Here is a 23,605-nt window from a genome sequence, read left to right as displayed (position 1 = left end):
TGGGATTTTATAAAAATAAAATCTGAAAATATTGAACATATATCCTGAAATTCTGTTAAACTCATTAGTTGGAGTGACTTTTTATTATAGATTACTTAGGATTTTCTACATAGATGATTATGACAACTACAATTAAAAACAAGTTTCATATATTCTTATCCTACCTGCAGGCCTTTTGTTTCTTCTCTGTTTTACTATCTAGGATGGTACAATATTAAGTAGAAATGAAAACAGAGGATATCTTTGCTTTGTTTCCAGTCTTAGGTGGTCAGCATTTAATATAGTGTATGTATGATGTTATTGGGCTTCCCTGGTGGCTTAAATGGTAAAGAATCTGCCTGCAATGTAGGAGACCTAGGTTGGATCCATGGGTTGGGAAGATCCCCCGGAGAAGGGATTCTTTCTCATTCCAGTATTCTTTTTTTTTAAATATATATATTTTATTGAAGTATAGTTGACCTGCCGTGTTTCAGGTGCAAAGTAAGGTGATTCAGTTAAACACATACACATATATTATTTTTGAAACTATTTTCCATTATAGGTTATTATAATATACTGGCTGTAGTTCCCTGTGGCATACAGTACACCTTAGTTGCTTGTTGCATATCTATTTTTTTTTTTACTTAGAAATCTAGCATTCTATTCATACTAAGTCAAACAAGTGTAATCAAAATGTCATAAATTTTTTAGTTAGGCAAAAATTTGTAAGTTTTCTAAAATATATATATTATACATATTTTTAAAAAGAGATGGAGTAATTGAAAAACCTAAAGTAAATTAAATCAGAGCACTGAATATGAAATAGAAAAAGTGAAACAAACTAGATAAAAGTAAAAGATCTTCATATACTTCAGTTATTTTTGAATATGGCTGATCATTAGAAAAATATCTGGAGCTCTGGAGAAAAAAAAGCAATACCTAGGTATTTGTATTTTTCAAAAAACTCCAAGGTAATTCTGATATGCATCTGGATTTTAAAAAGTGACTACAGGTTTTTCTATTAAACTGTAGTTTTGGTGATAATAGAGTTCTTTCATTTTTCTGTGGACCAATCATGATACTGTGGTATTAAGTGAGTAATAGTTATGTAATCACAATAGTAAAACATGTTTATCAGTTTTCACAGTCAATAGCCAGACAAAAAATAAAAGATAGTTATAGCTGCAAGCCCTAATGGGAACATGATTAACGTAAACAATATAAAATCATTACATACAGTTTGGGGGGGGTCAAGCAGAGTGATGTGATGAGTGGAAGTGCTTACATGCACATGCTTCCATACACCCAGGTAGCCTATGTTTTTTGGTTGGTGCATTTAATCCATGTACATTTAAGGTAATTATCAGTATGTATGATTCTATTATCATTTTCTTAATTGTTTTGGATTTATTTTCTGTAGGTCTTTCCCTTGTCTTGTGTTTCCTGCCTAGAGAAGTTCCTTTAGCATTTGTTGTAAAGCTGGTTTGGTGGTGCTGAATTCTCTTAACTTTTGCTTGTCTGTAAAGCTTTTGATTTCTCCATGAGAAATCTGAATGAGAGTCTTACTGAGTAGAGTATTCTTGGTTATAGCTTCTTCCCTTTTATCATTTTATATATATCATGCATTCCCTTCTGGCTTGTAGAATTTCTGTTGAGAAATCAGCTGTTAGCCTGATGGGAGTTACGTTGTATGTTATTTGTCATTCTTCCCTTATTGCTTTTAATATTTTATCTTTGTCTTTAATCTTTGTCAGTTTTAATTACTGTGTGTCTTGATGTGTTCCTCCTTGGGTTTTTCCTGCCTGGGATTCTCTGTGCTTCCTGGACTTGGTTGACTATTTCCTTTCCCATGTTAGGGAAGTTTTCAACTATTATCTCTTCAAATATTTTCTCAGGTTCCTTCTCTCTCTCTCTCCTCCTTCTGGGACCCCTATAATGTGAATGTTGGTGTATTTAATGGTGTCCCTGAGGTCTTTTAGACTGTCTTCATTTCTTTTTATTCTTTTTTCTATATTCTGTTCTATGGCAGTGATTTCCACCACTCTGTTCTTCAGGTCATTTATCCCTTCTTCTGCCTCAGTTATTCTGTTGTTGATTTCTTCTTGTGTGTTATTCATCTGTTTGTTCTTTAATTTTTCTAGGTTTTGGTAAACGTTTTTGGGATCTTCTCTTGTTTTCTCAATATTCTGGATCATCTTCACTAACATTATTTTGAATTTTGTTTCTGGAAGGTTGCCTATCTCCACTTCATTTAGTTTTTTTCTGATATTTTACCTTGTCTCTTTATTTGGAGCATAGCTTTCTGCTTTTTCACCCTGATTAACTTTCTGTAATATGTTTTTTCTTCTAGCCACCATGGTACTGTGGTTCTTCTTGCTTCTTCTGTCTGCCCTCTGATGGAGGAGGCTAAGAGGCTTGTGTCAGCTTACTGATAGGAGGGACTGGTGGTGGGAAAAATGAGGTCTTGCTCTGGTGGACAGGGCCTTGCTCAATAAAGCTAATCCAATTATCTGCTGATGGGTGGGGTTGTGCTCCCTCTCTGATAGTCGTTTGGCCAGAGAGGACCCAGTCCTAGGGTCTACAGGCTGTATGGTAGGGTTAACCTCCAAGAGGGCTTATACCATGGGGGACCTTCTCAACTTGCTGCTGCCAGTGCCCCCATCCCTGTGGTGAGCCCCTGCCAACCCAGGCCTCCACAGGAGAACCTCCAACACTAACAAGGAAATTTTGATTCAGTCTCCTGTGGGGTCACTGCTCCTTTCCTCTGGGTCTTGGTGCATGCAAGATTTCATTTGTGCCCTCCAAGACTGGAGTCTCTGTTTCCCCCAGTCCTGTGGAAGTCCAGTAATCAAATTCCACTGGCCTTCAAGGTCAGATTCCCTGGGGATTTCCAGTCCCTTTGTCAGATCCCCAGGCTGGGATGTCTGATGTTGGGTTCAGAACCTTCACAACAGTGGGAAAACTTCTTTGGTATTATTGTTCTGCGGTTTGTGGGTCACTCACCTGGTGGGTATGGGATTTGATTTTATCATGATTGTGCCCCTCCTACCATCTTCCTCCAGCTTTTTGTCATTGGGCATTGGGTATCTTTTTTGGTATCTTTTTCCAGCATTCTCCTGTCAATGGTTGTTCAGAAGATAGTTGTAATTTTGGTGCTCTTGCAGAAGGAGATGAACTCATGTCCTTCTTCTCCATCATCTTCAACTGGAAGCCCACTTTAGTATTCTTGCCTGGGAAATCCCACGGACGAGAAGCTGGCTGCTACAGTCAATAGGGTTGCAAAGAGTTAGGCACAACTGAGCAGTTAATACACACACACGGTGGTAGGAGGTTGAGGAAGTCCCCTTCTATTCCTAGTCTACTGGGTTATGTTTTTTTAAGTGGATGTTCAGTTTTTTTCAAGTGCTTTTTCTGTATTAAAATGATTGTGTGATTTTTCTGGTCATACAGTGAACTGATTAGTTTTCAGATGTTTCAGTGACCTTGTATTTGTGGGATAAATCTCTTGTTCATGATATATTTTTAATATGTTGCTTAATTTGTTAATATTCTGTTAAGGATTTTTGTATTTGTTTATGGGAGGTACTGACCTTTAGTTTTCTTTTTCTTCTCCTGTGATGTTTGTCAGTTTTGGTCTCAATGTAATGCTGATATCATTAAATGCAATAGGAATCATTCCCTCCTCTTATATTTTGAGTTATGTAAAGGTGATATTATTTCTTCTCTTACTGTTTGAGACAGTTCACCAGTGAAGTCATCTGGTTTTTTGTGTGTGTATGTTTAAAGGTTTTTAAACTTCACATCCAAATTTAAATAATATAGGATCATTCAGGTTATCTATTCTTATTTCTTCTTAAATGAGATTTGATAATTTGTGTCTTTCAAGGAATACATTTCATTTAAATTATATTTATATCTATAAAGTTAGACATATTATTCACTTACTATTTTTTAATGTCTGTGGGACCTGTAGTGATTATTCTTATTACTGAGAAGTGTATCTTCTCTTTTCCTCAATTTAGGCAGAAGTTGTTCAATTTTATACATTGTTCCAAAGAACCAGCTTTTGTGTTCATTGGCTGCTTTTTAAGTTTTTCTCTTTATCACCTTTTAAACAATTTGATTATGACTTTTGTTAGCTTTTCCTCTCAATACGTCAGTTATTGCTCATGTTAGAAGTATTAGGATATAGACAAACTCAATAGATTTCAGCATATTTTTGGTTGTCTTCAAAATTCTTAAACATTAATATCTACTGCAAAGGAACCACCCTGATTTATGAAGACTTCCAGCACTTTACTGTAGGATCATGAGGATTTTCGGAGAAGGCAATGGCACCCCACTCCAGTACTCTTGCCTAGGAAATCCCATGGACAGAGGAGCCTGGTGGGCTACAGTCCATGGGGTCACGAAGAGTCGGACACCACTGAGTGACTTCACTTTCACTTTTCACTTTTATGCACTGCAGAAGAAAATGGCAACCCACTCCAGTATTCTTGCCTGGAGAATCCCAGGGATGGGAGCCTGGTGGGCTGCTGTCTATGAGGTTGCACAGAGTCAGACACGACTGACGTGACTTAGCAGCAGCAGCAGCATGAAGGCTTTTGGACAGTAGCATTTGTTGATTCTACCAACACAAGAAGAATAGTAAAGTTTTATTGCTTAGTACAGTGGGGGTGCTGGTGTAAGTCACTTCAGTTGTGCCTTACTCTTTGTGACCCTGTGGATTGTAGCCCTCCAGGCTACTATGTCCATGAGATCCTCCAGGCAAGAATGCTGGAGTGGGTTGCCATTTCCTCCCTCCAGAATAGTCAGGGTAATTCCCCAGATTCCTTATCAAGTTGAGTCCTGCTGGTATAGTACAAGGTCTCATTTTTATATGACTTGAAGTTAAAATCAATACTTTCAGGATCTTTCTCATGAGCTAATACATTTTTTAAAATTCTGAAACCTATAACTATTTCAGGTAAGTGATGATGATGACGACAGTAATGAAGAGTTATAGTAGTATATTATATACTTTACAGATTCCAAATAACTTCACATACATTTTCTCATTTAACTTTATGATTATTTGTACTGAGAAGTTTTTGTAGATTCACTCAAATCAGTAAACGTTTGCAGAAGGAAAAAGATTTTACAAACAAATATTTTTTTAAAGCTTAAAAAAAAAAAAACTTAAAAGGTGCTAGTGCTTATTGTCATTTAATTACACAGAATTTGTTCCAAAAGAGGTCTTCCATATTTAAAAGATAAGATAAAATTCAAACAGAATGCCTACCCCCACCCCGCCTCCCTGCTTTATTTGATGTTCTTATTTCTGTTAGCTTAGAAGTGAATTTTCTTTATTATGCAAGAGGATCAATAACAAGATTAATTCTAATTATTTCTTTACTAATAATCATTTCTTTACAATAATCTCAAAAATGACAGAATCAGTATCACAGTAATCCAAGTTTATGCCCCAACCAGTAATGCTGAAGAAGCTGAAGTCGAATGGATCTATGAAGACCTACAAGACCTTCTAGAACTAACACTCAAAAAATATGTCCTTTTCATTATAGGGGACTAGAATGCAAAAGTAGGAAGTCAAGAGATACCTGGAGTAACAGGCAAATTTGGCCTCAGAGTACAAAATGAAGTAGGGCAAAGGCTAATAGAGTTTTGCCAAGGGAAGGCACTGGTCATAGCAAACACCCTCTTACAATATAAGAGAAGACTACACGTGGACATCACCAGATGGTCAGTACTTTAATCAGATTGATTATATTCTTTGCAGCCAAAGATGGGGAAGCTCTATACCGTCAGCAAAAATAAGACTGGGAGCTGACTGTGGCTCAGATCATGAAATCCTTCTTGCCAAATTCAGACTGAAATTGAAGAAAGTAGGGAAAATCACTGGACCATTCAGGCATGACCCAAATCAAATCCCTTATGATTATACAGTGGAAGTGACAAACAGATTCGAGGGATTAGGTCTGATAGAGTGCCTGAAGAAATATGGACGGAGGTTTGTGACATTGTACAGGAGGCAGTGATCAAGACCATCACAAGAAAAAGAAATGCAATAAGGCAAAATGGTTGTCTGAGGGGGCCTTACTAATAGCTATGAAAAGAAGAGAAGCTAAAGGAAATGAGAAAAGGATATACCCATTTGAGTGCAGAGTTCCAAAGAATAGCAAGGAGAAATTAGAAAGCCTTCCTCAGTGATCAGTGCAAAGAAATAGAGGAAAACAATAGAATGGGAAAGACTAGAGATCGTTTCAAGAAGATTAGATATACCGAGGGACCGTTTCATGCAAAGATGGGCTCAATAAAGGACAGAAATGGTAGGGACCTAACAGAAACAGAAGATATTAAGAAGAGGTGGCCAGAATATGCAGAAGAACTATGCAAAAAGGATCTTCATGACCCAGATAACCATGATGGTGTAATCACTCACCTAGAGCCAGACATCCTAGAATGTGAAGTCAAGTGGGCCTTAGGAAACATCACTACTAACAAAGCTAGTGGAGGGGATGGAATTCCAGCTGAGCTATTTCAAATGCTAAAAGGTGATGCTGTGAAAGTGCTGCACTCAATATGCCAACAAATTTGGAAAACTCAGCAGTGGCATCGGGACTGGAAAAGGTCAGTTTTCATTCTAATCCCAAAGAAAAGCAATGCTGAAGAATATTCAAACTACTGCACAATTTGCACTCATCTCACACACTAGCAAAGTAATGCTCAAAATTCTCCAAGTCAGGCTTCAACAGTATGTGAACTGTGAACTTCCAGATGTTCAAGCTGGTTATAGAAAAGGCAGAGGAATCAGGGATCAAATTGCAAACATACGTTGGATCATCTAAAAAGCAAGAGAGTTCCGGGAAAACATCTACTTCTGCTATATTGACTATGCCAAAGCCTTTGACTGTGTGGATCACAACAAACTATGGAAAATTCTGAAAGAGATGGGAATACCAGACCAGCTGACCTGCCTCCTGAGAAATCTGTATGCAAGTCAAGAAGCAACAGTTAGTAGTAGACATAGAACAACAGATTGGTTTCAAATAGGGAAAGGATAATGTCAAGACTGTATATTGTCACCCTGCTTATTTAACTTATATGCAGAGTACATCATGAGAAATGCCAGACTGGATGAAGCACAAGCTGCAATTGATTCCTGGGAGAAATATCAATAACCTCAGATACACAGACAACATCACCCTTATGGCAGAATGTGAAGAACTAAGGAGCCTTCTGATGAAAGTGAAAGAGGAGAGTGAAAAAGTTGGCTTAAAACTCAGCATTCAGAAAACGAAGCTCATGGCTTCACGTCCCATCACTTCATGGCAAATAGATGAGGAAAAATGGGAACAGTAAGAGACTTTATTTTGGGGGACTCCAAAATCACTACAGATGGTGACTGGAGCCACGAAATTAAAAGATGCTTGCTCCTTGGAAGGAAAGCTATGACCAACCTAGATTAAAAAACAGAGACATTGCTCTGCCAGCAAAGGTCTGTTTAGTCAAAGCTATGGTTTTTCCTAAGTCATGTATGGATGTGAGAATTGGACTATAAAAAGAGCTACATGCCGAAGAATTGATGCTTTTGAACTGTGGTGTTGGAGAAGAGTCTTGAGAGTCCCTTGGACTGCAAGGAGATCCAACCAGTCCATCCTAAAGGAGATCAGTCCAGAATATTCATTGGAAGGACTGATGCTGAAGTTGAAACTCCAATACCTTGGCCACCTGATGCGAAGAACTGACTCCTTGGAAAAGACCCTGATGCTAGGGAAGATTGAAGGCAGGAGGATAAGGGGACAACAGAGGATGCAATGGTTGGATGGCATCACCGACTCAATGGACATGAGTTTGAGCAAACTCCAGGAATTGGTGATGGACAGGGAAGCCTGTCATGCTGCAGTCCACGGGATCGCAAAGAGTCAGATACAACTCAGTGACTGAACTGAACTGAATATTCATTAGTAATCAAAGATGATAATCTTTAAATGCCAATTTAAAATAAATTGGTATGTGGTATTCTATGTCATAAATATGTATACTTTTTCCCGCCAAGTACATGTGCCTGAAGATCAGATGCAACTTAATCTGGTCAATAAAAATTGTGTTACATCAAAATTCTGTCTTTACGTATATACCACAGGGACTTCCCTGGTGGTCCAGTAGTTAAGAATTTGCCCTCCAATGCAGGAGACGTGGGTTTGATTCTTGATCAGGGAACTAAGATCCCGTGAGGCAACTGAACCCATATGCCGCTACTAAAGAAGCAATGTGCTTGTGCCACAACTGCTGAGCCCACATGCTCTGGAGCACGTGCACCATCACTAGAGAAGCCTGTGCACTGCAACAAAAAGACCGCATTTCTCAGTGAAGACCCCCCACAGCTAAACACACACACACACACACACACACACACACACACACACACACATATATATACAATAGAGGCCTAAATGACATATGGGAAATTCAGTTAGCTATTGTGATTTACCTAAAAGTTCTCACATTTATTCATTTTTAGTCTAAACAGTTGATTATGTAGAGTAAAAAGTTTTACTATGTGGTGAATGGTAAGCATAAGCAAGATGGAGTTGGTAGGTGATACTTGAAGATTTGACCACAGTGCCATATATGACTATTGGCCCCCCGAAACCCCACGTTTCAAGCTCTTTATGCAAGAAAAGATCACTGGTTTTTTTTCCTTTCTAGAAAAGTTAAATGTTATTTTTATTTTTAAATGATTCACTTGATTTTATGTATTTTTTGTGACAGGCATCTTCACACAAGGACACCTGGGTCAGGTAGACATCATCTTCCAGTATATTCACTGTGACGAGATCTATGAGGCAATAAACATCCTGAGTGGTATGAACTGGGACACTCTGGGCCATGAGTGCTTTATCAGCATGTGTGCCATTGTAAACCATCTTCTTAGACAAAAGCTCACGCCAGAGAGAGAAGGTCAGATTTAAAATATATTTCGTAAGTGAGTTTTGTATATACATGAAATATGTTTTATTGATTGGTTATTTTTTGAGGATGCTTTGGAGTTGTATTACTGGAACTTAAAAGACAAAAATATTCATGCCCTATTAAACTGACAAAATCAGGTATCAAATAATTACTCCTATATGGTAACTTACTGTATAGTATTTGTCAACATAATAGCTCTTCTGTATATACTTGTGTTGGAACTCACAATGAAGTCATTGCACATTTCAGACTAAGTTCATGTGTAGAATATGCTCAGATTTTAAACTTTGATGAGGAATTTCATGTACTTTCTAGGGTTTGGAAGACAAAGGGTCCTAAACAAAAATCCTTATTTCTCCTTCACTTTAAACAGTAGTATTTCTCACATCCCAAGTTCTTTGTCCAGACAATAGACTTTACCACTGATTGTGTGTGTTTGTGTGTATGTGTGACAGAGAGAGAATTACAGCTTAGGTTGTTGTTCTTGTTTTCATTCTAACTTAGACTTCTAATCCCCCTCTACCTTGTGGCTGCCTGGATTTCCTAACCTTCTGTAAATAAGTGATTTTGTCCATAGGATCTCAGATGTTTATTTTCAGAGAGAGATGAGGCACTGTAGCCTCCCCCCCAAAAAAAGGGGGAAAAAAAAGTGCCATGTGGAATAATGAAATCAGTTTTTATATTTTGCAGTATATATTATTTTTATTATGAGTAATTTATTTACTTAATGTAAAATGCATCTAAACATTCTTGAATTTGTATCTTTATTTCAAATGTTTGTGATTAGCATTGACATTAATAGTGGGAAACCATGGCCAGTGAAGATGTTTCTACAGGTGATTTACAAAGTAAAGAAAACAGGAAATATGTCAAAAAGCCTTTATTGGAGAGCTTTTTCCCTCACTGTCTTCTTTCCATATTTATAGATTTTCTTATTCCATTTTATTACATTTCAAAGTAAACATGGTAGATAGTATTTTGTACCTATCCTTCTTTTTAGTAATTTTAGAGAAAAATAATCAGTAAGAACATGTTCTTTCAAGAAGTCTGCATCATGAGACTTGGCCTCAACTCATAGGAGGCCCACAATATTTATTTAATGTTAATTGAATGTGCTTTTTGGAGGTAGTCCAACACATCTATGGAGATTCCAGTGTGTCTGCAATGAGAAAATGCCTAGCATATGCTTGACCCACAGTAGGTACTCAGTGGATGTTAGTTAAAAAGAAGAGTATAACTTCAGAATTTGGGGGCTCTAAGATTACTGTAATATTTTCACCTGCAGAGTTATCTCAAGTAATTATTTGTTAGTATTGGTATACTCTCAAGATTAGGTAGATAGCAGGGTCCCTAAAGAAAGCCTGTTGTGGTAAGCATAACCCATGTAAGAGATCATAAATTTACAGTTGAAGAAATATGAAGACAACAATACATTGACTCTTACTCAGAACACCATGAAATTGTTAGCACCTTAGTGAATTTGTGTTGTAAGATTCCTGTGTAGTAAGTAAGATTATTAGGGAATTCACAAATGGGTATTATCAGGTTCCTGCCTTAATAAAGGATATTATCAAGGAACCATATTGGGTGGATATGGAAATAAAAAATTTGTATGATACACTAGGCTATTAAAATGCTTTCATGATGCTAGGTTATCAGAAAAGGTACATTTTAAGTAGATGTATGCATTTTCCCCCAAGTAATTGCAAAACACTTTTCTAAAACATTCACAATTCTTCTCTGTTGAGATTTAGTCTATCTGAATCTAACAAATTTGACATGGTAATTTGTTTCCTTTTATTAATGGAGCCCAGTGAGCTCTTTTATTTGTAGCTGGGGCTGTGGTTATCTTCAAGATCTTCATTTCTGCCTTAAACATCAAGCTGGGCTATCTAATGAATCTGTAACTGTGCTGGGAGCTACAAGTATTCCATGTAGGCTCAAACATTTCAGATGTACGAAACATGCTGTCAAGCAAACAAGCAATGGCAAGAGAATCTGGCTTGTTTTCACAATGGCATTGCTGTATTCAATTTTAATCTAAATTGACTGCTGCTTTGAAAGAAAATACCCCTAAAGTTCATCTTACTTTACTGTCTAGATCTGAGATTAAAAAAAGAAATTACCAGCAGCTTAGCAAAGTCCATAGCAATTGCTCTGATGAGGTATTTAATACTTTCAAACCCAAATATACCTAAAAGAGTTCTGCTAAATAAGGAATTGTTTATTCAACCTAGTGCTAGTAGTGCAAAAAAATCAGTGGAATCCTACTGTGAGCTGTATTCTCATACAACGCTCACCATTATGGTAATTATATATTTCCCAGTGATTTCTTGGGAGTAACACAACCCCACTGGCATGTCTTGGCAGAAGTGTAAATTAGACAAAAAGTGCCCTTTTCTCCTAATCGCTAGCCCTTTGGCTTATCAAACCTGCTCTCCAGTCCTCCTTTCCTATCAGGAAGTCAGCTGACCAGAGTAGATTAGCATGGGATCCCTCCCAGGGACGTTAGCTTTCACCCTTGGACAAAACCAAGGGTGTTGTGTTCTTTAGGACAGTATTTAGGAAAGGGAGGGGGATTTTTGATCTTTAAGTTGTAATAAAGAAATATTATTACTCCAATAAGTCTATTTTTATTTGCATTATTTTTAAAGATATTTCTAATACTGACTCCAAAGCCTAATGTAGCAAGACTAGTTTCCTCCTTTCAGCTAAAGAGAGTAAATGTTGTGCACACTGTGAGTTGATTTTACTGGAGATACTAGTTTCGAATTGTGTTACTCTGATGAGTCACTGTTTTAATTACCCATTTGTGGTGAGAGGTTGATTCATTATGGATTTCTTCAGTTGTGACAGCTTTTTGTTGCTCAGAGTCATTGTCAGCTTTGCTTCAAGTGAAAGTTTATACACAGGTTTGTTTTTGTACCAGCTGTCATATTTTAATTTCATCTTTTCCTGCAATAGGCTCACATTTCATCCAAGTTTGCAAAACCTGACTGACTGCAAACATGAGTATTCTGTTGTAATTGAAGGAGTTTCACTTGTTTTAGTACTGCTATGTTTGAATTCCACAGCACAGCTTGAGGCAAGCCTTGGAACCTTCTATGCTCCAACAAGACCACTCCTGGATACGACCATATTAGAATACAGAGACCAAATCAGCAAATATGCAAGGAGATTCTTCCACCACTTACTCAGGTAAATGATAACTTTGGATTAATTAGTGTCAGACTAATTACCTATTTAAGGAACCATCTTCTTTAATTAGAATATTCCGTAATATGTCTGTCTCTTTTCTAATAGTCTGTCCCTTAAGAGAAAAACAAATCAGCTCTTGATATGCTTTCTTTAATTTGTTCTTGTTTTCCTATTCAGGACTATATTGGAGTATCATTGAGGTCTTTTACATCATCAGTACACTTGAATAAAATTGTCCCTTTAATATGAAAGCAAAAATTACCAGCTTTGTAAAGTTGTTTTAAAAATATTAATTGTACTCTTAAGAACAGAGAAATGTTTAATTGCAGCTAAAATAAATGTGCTATAAAGTTATAAGACAGTCCGCTGGTTTGCTTTACTTTCAGAATTACTATACAGAGATTTGTTCATTGTTTTCCTATATAATGTAGCAAGTTGCTAGCTTCACTGTGTCTCATTTTCTCCCCTTTAAATTCCTTTAATTCCTTTAGTCTTAAGGATTATATGAAAAATTAGGTAATGTCAAGAAATTACTCTGAGACAGATGCTGTAAAAGTTGAAGGAGAAGAATATAGAGCATATTCTCTATATATAAAATGAAAAAAATGGGTGGAAGATGAATGGATGGATGGAGATAAATAACTAGCCAGTTACTTTAGGGATACACCTAAATATATCAATGCTAGAAGTAAAAAACAGGGAAGTGTTTAGAATAAAATTTAGGATATTGTGGAGTGGGTTAAAAGAAATATGAGAGAATAAGCCCATGGGAGCCTCCAAGGTATTAGTAATATTCCTTTTCTTAAAGTGAATGCAGTATATATCAAGGTCCATTAAAAAGTATTTTTCTTTTAGCTGAAAGTATACATTTTGTATACTTTATTATATGATATATTTTATAATAGAAAGTAATAGAATTTTCAGTTACTACATCCAGTCGAACTGGGTTTCAATTTTACTTCTAGTGTACTCTGTTACAGTTCTTTTTAACTCAGGAAATTTCTGAGTTTATCAATTGACAAATGAGTAAACTATTTATAAAGTGGCACTTTGATCTCTACTGAACAGTGAAACCTTTGGAAAACAGTCTTTTTAGAAGCTAGAAATGTTAATATATTGTGTATGTTATGACCTACAATTGAATGTTGCCTTTTTATCTGAATGACTTTGGTATATTCCAAGAGATCCTTCACCCTAAATGAAGCAGTGTTCAATCTATAAACATATACATCTTCATGACAAAGATACTGAAACTGCCATCACATTTATTTGGACTTAGGGCTTTATTCTTTGCTCTATTATTCTACTTTCCTTGTTTCTGGGGAAAATTAATTAATTCACCTCTTGCCTGAAGAGCATAAAAAGATTAACATTAATGAAGCTGACATTCTGGTGGCAGATTCTTGGTGGCCTCACTGTCTCCGGCCTGTCTGATTTTATGTAGTGATTTGGTTGTGCATAAGTATCACATTTTATAATGCTGCTGGCTTTAGAATACTCATATCCTACTAATATTCACACGTTCTACTAATGTGCAATTTTCTCATTGATTTTTCTCAGACATAGTATTCTAATTATTATTTGGATGTATTTTGATGAGGTGACTATTACTATCATTATTATTAGACTGTAGTTTATCTGTGTGATTACATCTGAAATTGAACATTGTCTCTTAAGAATGTACTAGGTTTTTCATGTTTCCTTTTTTGTATGCTTTCCATTGTTTCAATTATAAGGAATGTTTTGTAGTTCTTTTGACAGTAGGCTATACATGGCATTAGAAAAAAGAAACATTAGTTTAGAAGAAATTGAATGAGATAGCTTAAGTTAGAACCATCCTTTTGTTTAATCTGCCAACAAGAAGTTCTCCTGCATAAGTGAAGAGAAAAAGGCCAAGTACAATTTTGTATTTGTGAAGTACTAGAATTGCATCACTTTTTCACTTTTTTCTGTACTTTGCTAGTCAGAATACTCTTTAAAAAAGTTATTAGATAACAGAATAAGTACCAACAGTGAAGATCATCATAAAGTAAAGATGAAGAAAAGGAGCACCATGCAGAGTAGGGATATATCTAAGATCACTCGCTGGTTAAGCTGAGGACTCAGATTGCTTGAGTCCAGATTAAAAAAAGAATAAAATACTATATTGATTTTAATATCAAAAAGTATATAGTGAGGTCATAGTATGAGTTTGTGCTGATATACACGTATACTCTGTGGGCTTTTAAAACAAATGTTTTGGTTTACAATTTTGTTTTTATCTTGATAGTAGTAGAAGTCCAGAGACAGCTTTTTGTTTCCTGACTTTTTTTGTCTTGAGCAAATATGAAACTTATTTTGACAGTCTTCCTTCAAATCCAAATGAATATAAATTTTGAAACTTACTTCTCATGTCCTTTACTGACAATTTTTTGTATGTGTTCAAAGTGGTCAGTGTTCATTAAAGAAATGCTCCTTAATGCTCCTTATCAGTGTAAATAATTGCTCCTAACATTAAAGATAGAAATCAGTAGAAGTACAGTCTTGATATGGTAGCTAAATAAGGTGATTGTTACAATAAAATTTTAAAAGAGATTGTACAGCTCAATTCATAAAATCATTAAGCTGGAAGAACTGACCTATAGAATGTGACTTAAAAAAATTCAGTGTGTTATCCTTTACTCTCACACTCCAAATACTCTGACACCAAATATGTGGGGTTTTTCCTCCACACCTACCAATTCTCTGACACCAGCTCTACAGTTCAGTTCAATTCTGATACTAACCAGAGTTAACTCAGATCCCACATTAAGAGCTCAGTCTTGTAAGATTATCCCTACTTCATATGCCATGCACAAGTAATAGATTCCCAAGTTACCTGACTTGCCTACAAATCATATGTTCCTACCATCCCCTCCACATGTTCAATAGTATACTAGAGTGGCTCACAGAACCCAGGAAAATAGAGCTTGCTTACTATTGGCAATATTTTAAAGGATACACATAAAAGCCAGAGAGAGAGAGATGCATAGGGCAAATAATGTGGGAAAGGACTCGAAGCCTCCATGCCCTCCAAGTGTACCACCTTCCCTGCTCCTCCACTTTCAGTCCAGAAGCTCTCTGAATCTCCTCCTTTTGAGTATTTATGGAGGCTGCATTACATAGGCATGATTGGTGAAATAATTGGCTACTGGTGATTAATTCAACCTCTAGCTCCCCTTTCTTCCCTTTTCTCCAGAAGTTCAGGAGTGAGGCTAAAGTTCTGCTAATCATGTGGTTGATTTCCCTCACTTCAGCCCCTATCTGTAGAGGCTTTTAGAAAGTCAACTCATCAATCTAAACTCAGGTATGGTTGAAAGGGGATTGTTATGAGTAACAAAAGACTTTCTTTTCATCTTTTTGGCCCTGTATCACTTAGGAAATCCCAGGAAGCTCCTTTGTCACAAACAGGACAAAGATCTAATATATATTTCATATTACTATAAATCACAATATCATAGAAGGAAGATGTAAGTTTGCCTAAATTAAGTTCGAAAGGTGATTGTTCATTTCTCTGCTTCCATAAAATGGAATACTCTTCCAGAACTGCTGAATAAGGAAGTATTAGCAAGTAAGAGCTTTTCACTATAAACAAATAGGAACTATAAGAAAATTCCTAGATAATGATGAAATAAAAGGGCAAACATTTCAAATGAATGTGCCACATATGAAGCTTATTTTACGATATATTATGTCAACTTTCCTGGATGTTTGAAAATTTGTATAATATTGGAAGATAATGTGTATTATCTTGGAGTTGATATTTATACTTAGAATTCGGGGGGAAGTAATCTCTTAGAAATGACTCTTGGCTTATGAAAAGTCTGTGTGTTAGGCAAAAAGAAACTGTTAACCAATTTGATTTTTAAATGGCTTTATAAAATTTACTTTTTACTAATAAAGCACACTCAGTAAATAAAACAATTTTTCTATGACATCAACTCAAAGAACATAAATACTAAAACAGTTACCTAAGAATATTTAGAGAATAAGAATGATCTACAGAGAAAAACTTACTAGTCAGACCACCTATTTAGTGGATAATATATTTAAAATATTTGTTTGAAGCCTGGTTGAGCTGGCAGGAAACTTAGGGAAACACTCAGGTTGAAATGACAAGGAGGTTTGATTCCACAAGAGCAGGCAAAGTCACAGTTTGTTTTGGGGGCTTTGCTGGCACCTGGCAGTGAGGTGCTTGGTTTATAACGGCGGTGTGCTCAGAGGATTGGAGACAAAGCCTAGGGCTCAAGCAGAATGGGAAATTGGATCAGGGATTCCCGCATCAATTTAGGACACTTGAAGTGCAGCATCTTCCTTGAGAGATCTAAAAAGAAGGAAGGTATGAGATGCAGGAAGGAATGGTTAAACCTGTGGGAGCCTAAACAAAAAGTGATCATGTAAAACATAAACACTAATGTCTAATTCAAGTGATTAAAATTAAGATAAAATCCTGGACAATGATAACATATAAATCAGAAGAGAAGTAAAAAAGTTAAAGCATTCTAAGGTTCCTGACTTTTAAAGTGAAGGTAGAGATACTTATTAATACCAGATTTTATAAGTAAAAGATACATGGTAAAATTTCTGGAGTGCTCACTGAAAGAACAGAATAGACTGTATAATTTTCATACAAATAGAAAAAATTGGATAAGGGAAAAAATAATTGAATCCCAAAGAAGGCAAGAATTGGGGGAGGGTTCATCATGAAGTGAGGAAAACCATAAAAAAAGATGAAAACCAGAAACACAATAATAGTAGAACTGAATTTTAAAAATCAATAATCATTGTCAATGTAAGTAGATTCAAATTTTCATTTGCAGAGATTGTTGAAACAGTTTTTTCTAAGTTTTTACAAGAGAGACTTAAAACATAGGAAGTTTAAAAGCTAGAGAATGGGTAAAGAATTATACTAGGTCAAAAGAGAGCTAGTAATGTTATATAAATAGTCTCTAAAGCAAAATCAGTAGTATAGATTACTAGAGATCGGTATCAATAGAAAAATCAATTGATATAACAGTTCTAAATGTGTACAATTACACATAAAATAAAAATTGACAAATCAACTTTTCACAGTTAACAAATTTAATTCCTTTGGTGTGGTAATTGATAGATTAAGTGAACAAAGTATCATTAAGGAAATAGAGAATATTGATTTAATGGACATGTATACAGTACTGTTGCTTCCTGACCTGCATATAGGCTTCTCAAGAGGCAGGTCAGGTGGTCTGGTGTTCCCATCTCTTTCAGAATTTTCCACAGTTTATTGTGATCCACACAGTCAAAGGCTTTGGCATAGTCAATAAAGCAGAAATAGATGTTTTTCTGGAACGCTCTTGCTTTTTCCATGATCCAGCGGATGTTGGCAATTTGATCTCTGGTTCCTCTGCCTTTTCTAAAATCAGCTTGAACATCAGGAAGTTCACGGTTCGCATATTGCTGAAGCCTGGCTTGGAGAATTTTGAGCATTACTTTACTAGCGTGTGAGATGAGTGCAATTGTGCAGTAGTTTGAGCATTCTTTGGCATTGCCTTTCTTTGGGATTGAAATGAAAACTGACCTTTTCCAGTCCTGTGGCCACTGCTGAGTTTCCCAAATTTGCTGGCATATTGAGTGCAGCACTTTCACAGCATCATCTTTCAGAATTTGAAATAGCTCAACTGGAATTCCATCACCTCCACTAGCTTTGTTCATAGTGATGCTTTCTAAGGCCCACTTGACTTCACATTCCAGGATGTCTGGCTCTAGGTGAGTGATCATACCATCGTGATTATCTTGGTCATGAAGATCTTTTTTGTACATTTCTTCTGTGTATTCTTGCCACCTCTTCTTAATATCTTCTGCTTCTGTTAGGTCCATACTATTACTGTCCTGTATGTGCAGGTCAGGAATCAACAGTTAGAAGTGGACATGGAACAACAGACTGGTTCCAAATAGGAAAAGGAAGACGTCAAGGCCGTATACTGTCACCCTGCTTATATAACTTATATGCAGAGTACATCATGAGAAAGGCTGGGCTGGAAGACGCATAGGCTAGAATCAAGACTGCTGGGAGAAATATCAATAACCTCAGATACATAGATGACACCACCCTTATGGCAGAAAGTGAAGAGGAACTAAAGAGCCTCTTGATGAAAGTGAAAGAGGAGAGTGAAAAAGTTGGCTTAAAACTCAACATTCAGAAAGCTAAGATCATGGCATCTGGTCCCATCACTTCATGGCAAATAGATGGGGAAACAATGGAAACAGTGTCAGACTTTATTTTTTGGGGCTCCAAAATCACTGCAGATGGTGATTGCAGCCATGAAATTAAAAGATGCTTACTCCTTGGAAGGAAAGTTATGACCGACCTTGATAGCATATTAAAAAAGCAGAGACATTACTTTGCCAACAAAGGTCTGTCTAGTCAAGGCTATGGGTTTTCCAGTGGTCATGTATGGATGTGAGAGTTGGACTGTGAAGAAACCTGAGCGCCGAAGAATTGATGCTTTTGAACTGTGGTGTTGGAGAAGACTCTTGAGAGTCTCTTGGACTGCAAGGAGATCCAACCAATCCATTCTGAAGGAGATCAGTCCTGGGTGTTCATTGGAAGGAGTGATGCTGAAGCTGAAAATCCAGTACTTTGGCCACCTCATGCAAAGAGTTGACTCATTGGAAAAGACCCTGATGCTGGGAGGGATTGGGGGCAGGAGGAGAAGGGAATGACAGAGGATGAGATGGCTGGATGGCATCACCAACTCGATGCACATGAGTTTGGCTGAACTCTGGGAGTTGGCGGTGGACAGGGAGGCCTGGCGTGCGGCGATTCACGGGGTCGCAAAGAGTTGGACACGACTGAGCAACTGAACTGATACACTACTGTATACAATGGAGACTATACTTTTTTCATAAACACAAACAGTTTAAAAAACTAATAACTAGACTTATTGCAGTGATCATTTTATAATGTACGGAGATATCAAATCACCATGACAGTAGATCAGTTATACTTGTTTTTTAAAAAGCACCATGTAATTTAAGAAAATACTGGTAAAATAAGCCTAAAAAAAGTAGAAGGAAAGAAATATGTTCAGAAATTAATGTATCAACAAATTATAGAAGTGAATTAATAAAGCTAAGCATTTGTTCTTTGACATGGTTGGTAAAATAGAAAATAGTGAACAATACTAGGGATATAAAAGGGATCTAATGTTACACATGTCAGAAATTTTTAAAAATTAAAGAGAATACTATGAATAACTTCATTACAAAAAAACTTGAAAAATTAGATGAAATTTCTTTAAAAAAATAAAAATAATCAAAGCTGACTGGAAAATAGAATATCTGAATAACCATTAATGGATTAATAAAATTAATGAATTAATTAAATTAGTAATTAACACTTTTCCCACTAGTAAGCCAGTCCCAAAGTGTTTTTAACAAATGAAGGTCTACACTATACTTAAACTTTTTCTTCATTGTGTTTTAGTTGTTTTTTTAAATGCATATTTATTTACATTGTTGCACGTAAAATTAAAAAACCCTGGATTCACTATGATGACCTTCTAAGAGACTTTTATTTTCTTTGATATGGTAATTATATTTGAAGATTGACTCTAGAAAGTGACTCTTACATGTGAGCAGACCTTTTTAGGAAAAGGACCAAAGAACAAAATGGAAAAATAGCAGAAGGGAACAAGGACAAAACCTTAAGGCCTTTAACTGAAAATCCCTAGATAAGTTTGCTATTTTTACAGATGAAGGAGCTTATTTTCATGTGGGCCCAGTTAGGGCTGTTTGGAAATGAAAACTGTGGGTATAGGGGAACTTGAGATTCTTGCCAAGCAGTGAGGAAAATTCTACCATATTGACAGTTTGAAAAAACATTGTGATGCTAATCAGTAAAATAGTAAACCAAACAAAATTGGTTCAGGATTGGTACAAATAATTTGAAGGCCATTTCATGAACAGATTCATGAAGTCTGTTTCAACAGACTTGGTTCTTCTTCCTCAAGGTTCCTCTTTTAGAGCTAATCCCCTTTTGCTCTTTGATCCTTTTCCTAAACAAAGGTCTGTAACTATAATCAGTTCAGTTCAGTTCATAGTTACTCAGGGAATGGCCCAAAGCATCCAAACTGTGTTACATTTGGCAGTATGGCTTTCCTTTACAGCATCACTTCCATATATATATATATATATATATATAAATATACCAGTGAAATAAGTCCTTCAGTTCAGTTCAGTTCAGTCGCTCAGTCGTGTACGACTCTTTGCGACCCCATGAATCGCAGCACGCCAGGCCTCCCTGTCCATCACCAACTCCCAGAGTTCACACAAACTCACGTCCATCGAGTCAGTGATGCCATCCAGCCATCTCATCCTCTGTCATCCCCTTCTCCTCCTGCCCCCAATCCCTCCCAGCATCAGAGTCTTTTCCAGTGCGTCAACTCTTCGCATGAAGTGGCCAAAGTACTGGAGTTTCAGCTTTAGCATCTTTCTTTCCAAAGAACACCCAGGACTGATCTCCTTTAGAATGGACTGGTTGGATCTCCTTGCAGTCCAGGGGACTCTCAAGAGTCTTCTCCAACACCACAGTTCAAAAGCATCAATTCTTCGGCACTCAGGTTTTTTCACAGTCCAACTCTCCATCCATACATGACCACTGGAAAACCCATAGCCTTGACTAGAAAGACCTTTGTTGGCAAAGTAATGTCTCTGCTTTTCAATATGCTGTCTAGGTTGGTCATAACTTTCCTTCCAAGGAGTAAGCATCTTTTAATTTCATGACTGCAATCACCATCTGTAGTGATTTTGGAGCCCCCCAAAATAAAGTCTGACACTGTTTCCACTTTTTACCCATCTATTTCCCATGAAGTGATGGGACCGGATGCCATGATCTTAGTTTTCTGAATTTTACTTACATTGCTCACATTCTCTCTCAGATATTATGTCTAAAAATAAAAATGGGTGCTCGCTTCAGCAGCACATATACTAAAATTGGAACGATACAGAGAAGATTAGCATGGCCCCTGCGCAAGGATGACATGCAAATTCGTGAAGCGTTCCATATTTTTACTGCCTTATGATCCAGCAATCCCACTGCTGGGCATACACACTGAGGAAACCAGAAGGGAAAGAGACACGTGTACCCCAATGTTCATCGCAGCACTGTTTATAATAGCCAGGACATGGAAGCAACCTAGATGTCCATCAGCAGATGAATGGATAAGAAAGCTGTGGTACATATACACAATGGAGTATTACTCAGCCATTAAAAAGAATACATTTGAATCAGTTCTAATGAGGTGGATGAAACTGGAGCCTATTATACAGAGTGAAGTAAGCCAGAAAGAAAAACACCAATACAGTATACTAATGCATATATATGGAATTTAGAAAGATGGTAACAATAACCCTGTGTACGAGACAGCCAAAGAGACACTGATGTATAGAACAGTCTTACGGACTCTGTGAGAGAGGGAGAGGGTGGGAAGATTTGGGAGAATGGCATTGAAACATGTAAAATATCATGTATGAAACGAGTTGCCAGTCCAGGTTCGATGCACGATACTGGATGCTTGGGGCTGGTGCACTGGGACGACCCAGAGGGATGGAATGGGGAGGGAGGAGGGAGGAGGGTTCAGGATGGGGAACACATGTATACCTGTGGTGGATTCATTTTGATATTTGGCAAAACTAATACAGTTATGTAAAGTTTAAAAAAAAAAAAAAAGTTGTAGGGAATTCCCTAGCAGTCCAGTGGTTAAGTTTCCACACTCTTGCTGCTGGCCCAGGGTTGATGCCCAAGCCACAGCATAGCCAAAAAAAAAAAAAAAAAAAATCAGTCTATTCTTAATTGTGCAATTGTTTCTTCTTGAATAGTGAAATTCTTTTGAAAGTTCTTTTCTCTTTCAAATTATAATGTTTTTTCCAGAGTCAGTTATTCTATTTGTCCTCATCCTCTTCTTTTGTGCTCCTGGTTTTTTTTTTCCAGATCACTTAAAAACAGAAGTAAAAGAGTAGTTTGACCATTATAGGTTGGCTTTATTTCCTTTGGATAGTTTTATTTCCCTAGCAGGCCACTCCCCTGAATGGGAAGATGGAACCACGAGGTCTAAGTGTAGGTAGGCAAAATGTGTTAGTTCACTGGTTTTACCCTAGGATATAAAGGAACTTGCAGGCAAACTTGAGTCCCCCAAATTTAAAATAAAGTGGGTTTACTCAGAAGTGATGACACCCACATTAGAAGCCCTAGCCCTCTGCAGAGGTTGTTAAATTTCTTCAGAAAGCAGTTCTCTTGTTTGAGACTGGAAGTCAAATACATTTGTTTTTGCTATATGGATGCCTATAGGGGTGTTAGGATGGTACAGAGGGCCAGTGGTTGTCCAGGCTGTTTTATGGGCAGTTTTAAAATTAGTTGTCCTGATTATTATATCCACATATCTTACTCCTGCTCTCCATTCCTGTTCTCTCAAGCTTGGAACTACTCTTGAGGAATGCATTGCTGCTGAAGAGGAACACATTGCCACCAAAGCTTCCACTATTCTGGCTTACCTATCAGTACAATCTAGCAACTTTATGCCTTCCCAAAGCCCATCAACTTCTTGGGTCTGCTGATGGTTCTTCATCCTCTGTCAGAGAATTTATTTTCTATTTGTACTTTCTCACAGTTGTACCGGGCTTGAACAGCAACATCCTTCTTAAACTAGATGCCCAAGAGGAAGCATGGGACCCAAGATGATACTCCCTATTTTCTGAAGGAAAGACTGCATGAAAGAGCTCACAAATGTAGGAATTCATAGCAGCTAGTTGGCTAGTGTAGCTGCTCCGGGCATCTACACCACTTCTCTGCTGAATCCACCTTGTAGGAATTTGAATAGAGAACTACATTCTCTCTTTGAAGACTCCCACTGCAGATCTCTCCATGCAGGCGTGCATGCTAAGTTGCTTTAGTCATGTCCAACTCTTTGCAACCCTATGGACTGTAGCCTGCCAGGGTCCTCTGTCCATGGGGATTCTCCAGGCAAGAATACTGGAAAGGGTTGCCATGCCCTCCTCCAGGGATGGAACCCTCATCTCTTAAGTCTCCTGCATTGGCAGGCAGGTTCTTTACCACTAGTACCACCTCAGAAACCCAGATACCTCTGCTTTAATGTGCTCTAGGCCTGCTATTCAGCTACTATCCTAGGACTTCCTTTCAGTGTTTGCACATTTCCTGGCTTCCAAATCTTTCTTGGTTTATTCTCTTCTTTTGCTTGAGTATACTTTAGAAACATCCTAAGAGAAGATATGTAAGGAGTAAATTTTTTTTGAGTCTTTGCACATACCGAAATTTCTTTATACTCGCATTTTATTGACAGCTTCAATGGATTTAGAATTAGAAGATGCAAATATTTTTCTGGCAGACTTTCGAAGGCAACAACATTTACCTTCTGCTGTTGCTGTTGAGAAGGTCAAT

The 23,605-nt window shown here is 37.1% G+C and overlaps 1 protein-coding gene and 1 non-coding gene across 2 annotated transcripts in view; both read left to right on the top strand.

The window, feature by feature from the left end:
* WDPCP (WD repeat containing planar cell polarity effector) overlaps window positions 1-23,605 on the top strand; it is a 282,688-nt gene that overhangs the window by 190,380 nt on the left and 68,703 nt on the right. Inside the window, exons 12-13 of the mRNA XM_055541743.1 lie at window positions 8,755-8,943; window positions 12,030-12,153. Coding sequence (XP_055397718.1) covers window positions 8,755-8,943; window positions 12,030-12,153 — 313 coding nt within the window. The remainder of the gene's footprint in view (window positions 1-8,754; window positions 8,944-12,029; window positions 12,154-23,605) is intronic.
* Window positions 21,115-21,221, top strand: LOC129623954 (U6 spliceosomal RNA). The gene has a single exon (XR_008700697.1). It is a non-coding gene; the product is annotated as a U6 spliceosomal RNA (small nuclear RNA).

Source organism: Bubalus kerabau, chromosome 11, assembly GCF_029407905.1.
Source record: "Bubalus kerabau isolate K-KA32 ecotype Philippines breed swamp buffalo chromosome 11, PCC_UOA_SB_1v2, whole genome shotgun sequence".
Classification (NCBI taxonomy): Eukaryota; Metazoa; Chordata; class Mammalia; order Artiodactyla; family Bovidae; genus Bubalus; species Bubalus kerabau.
This window is presented reverse-complemented; position numbering and strand designations above follow the sequence as displayed.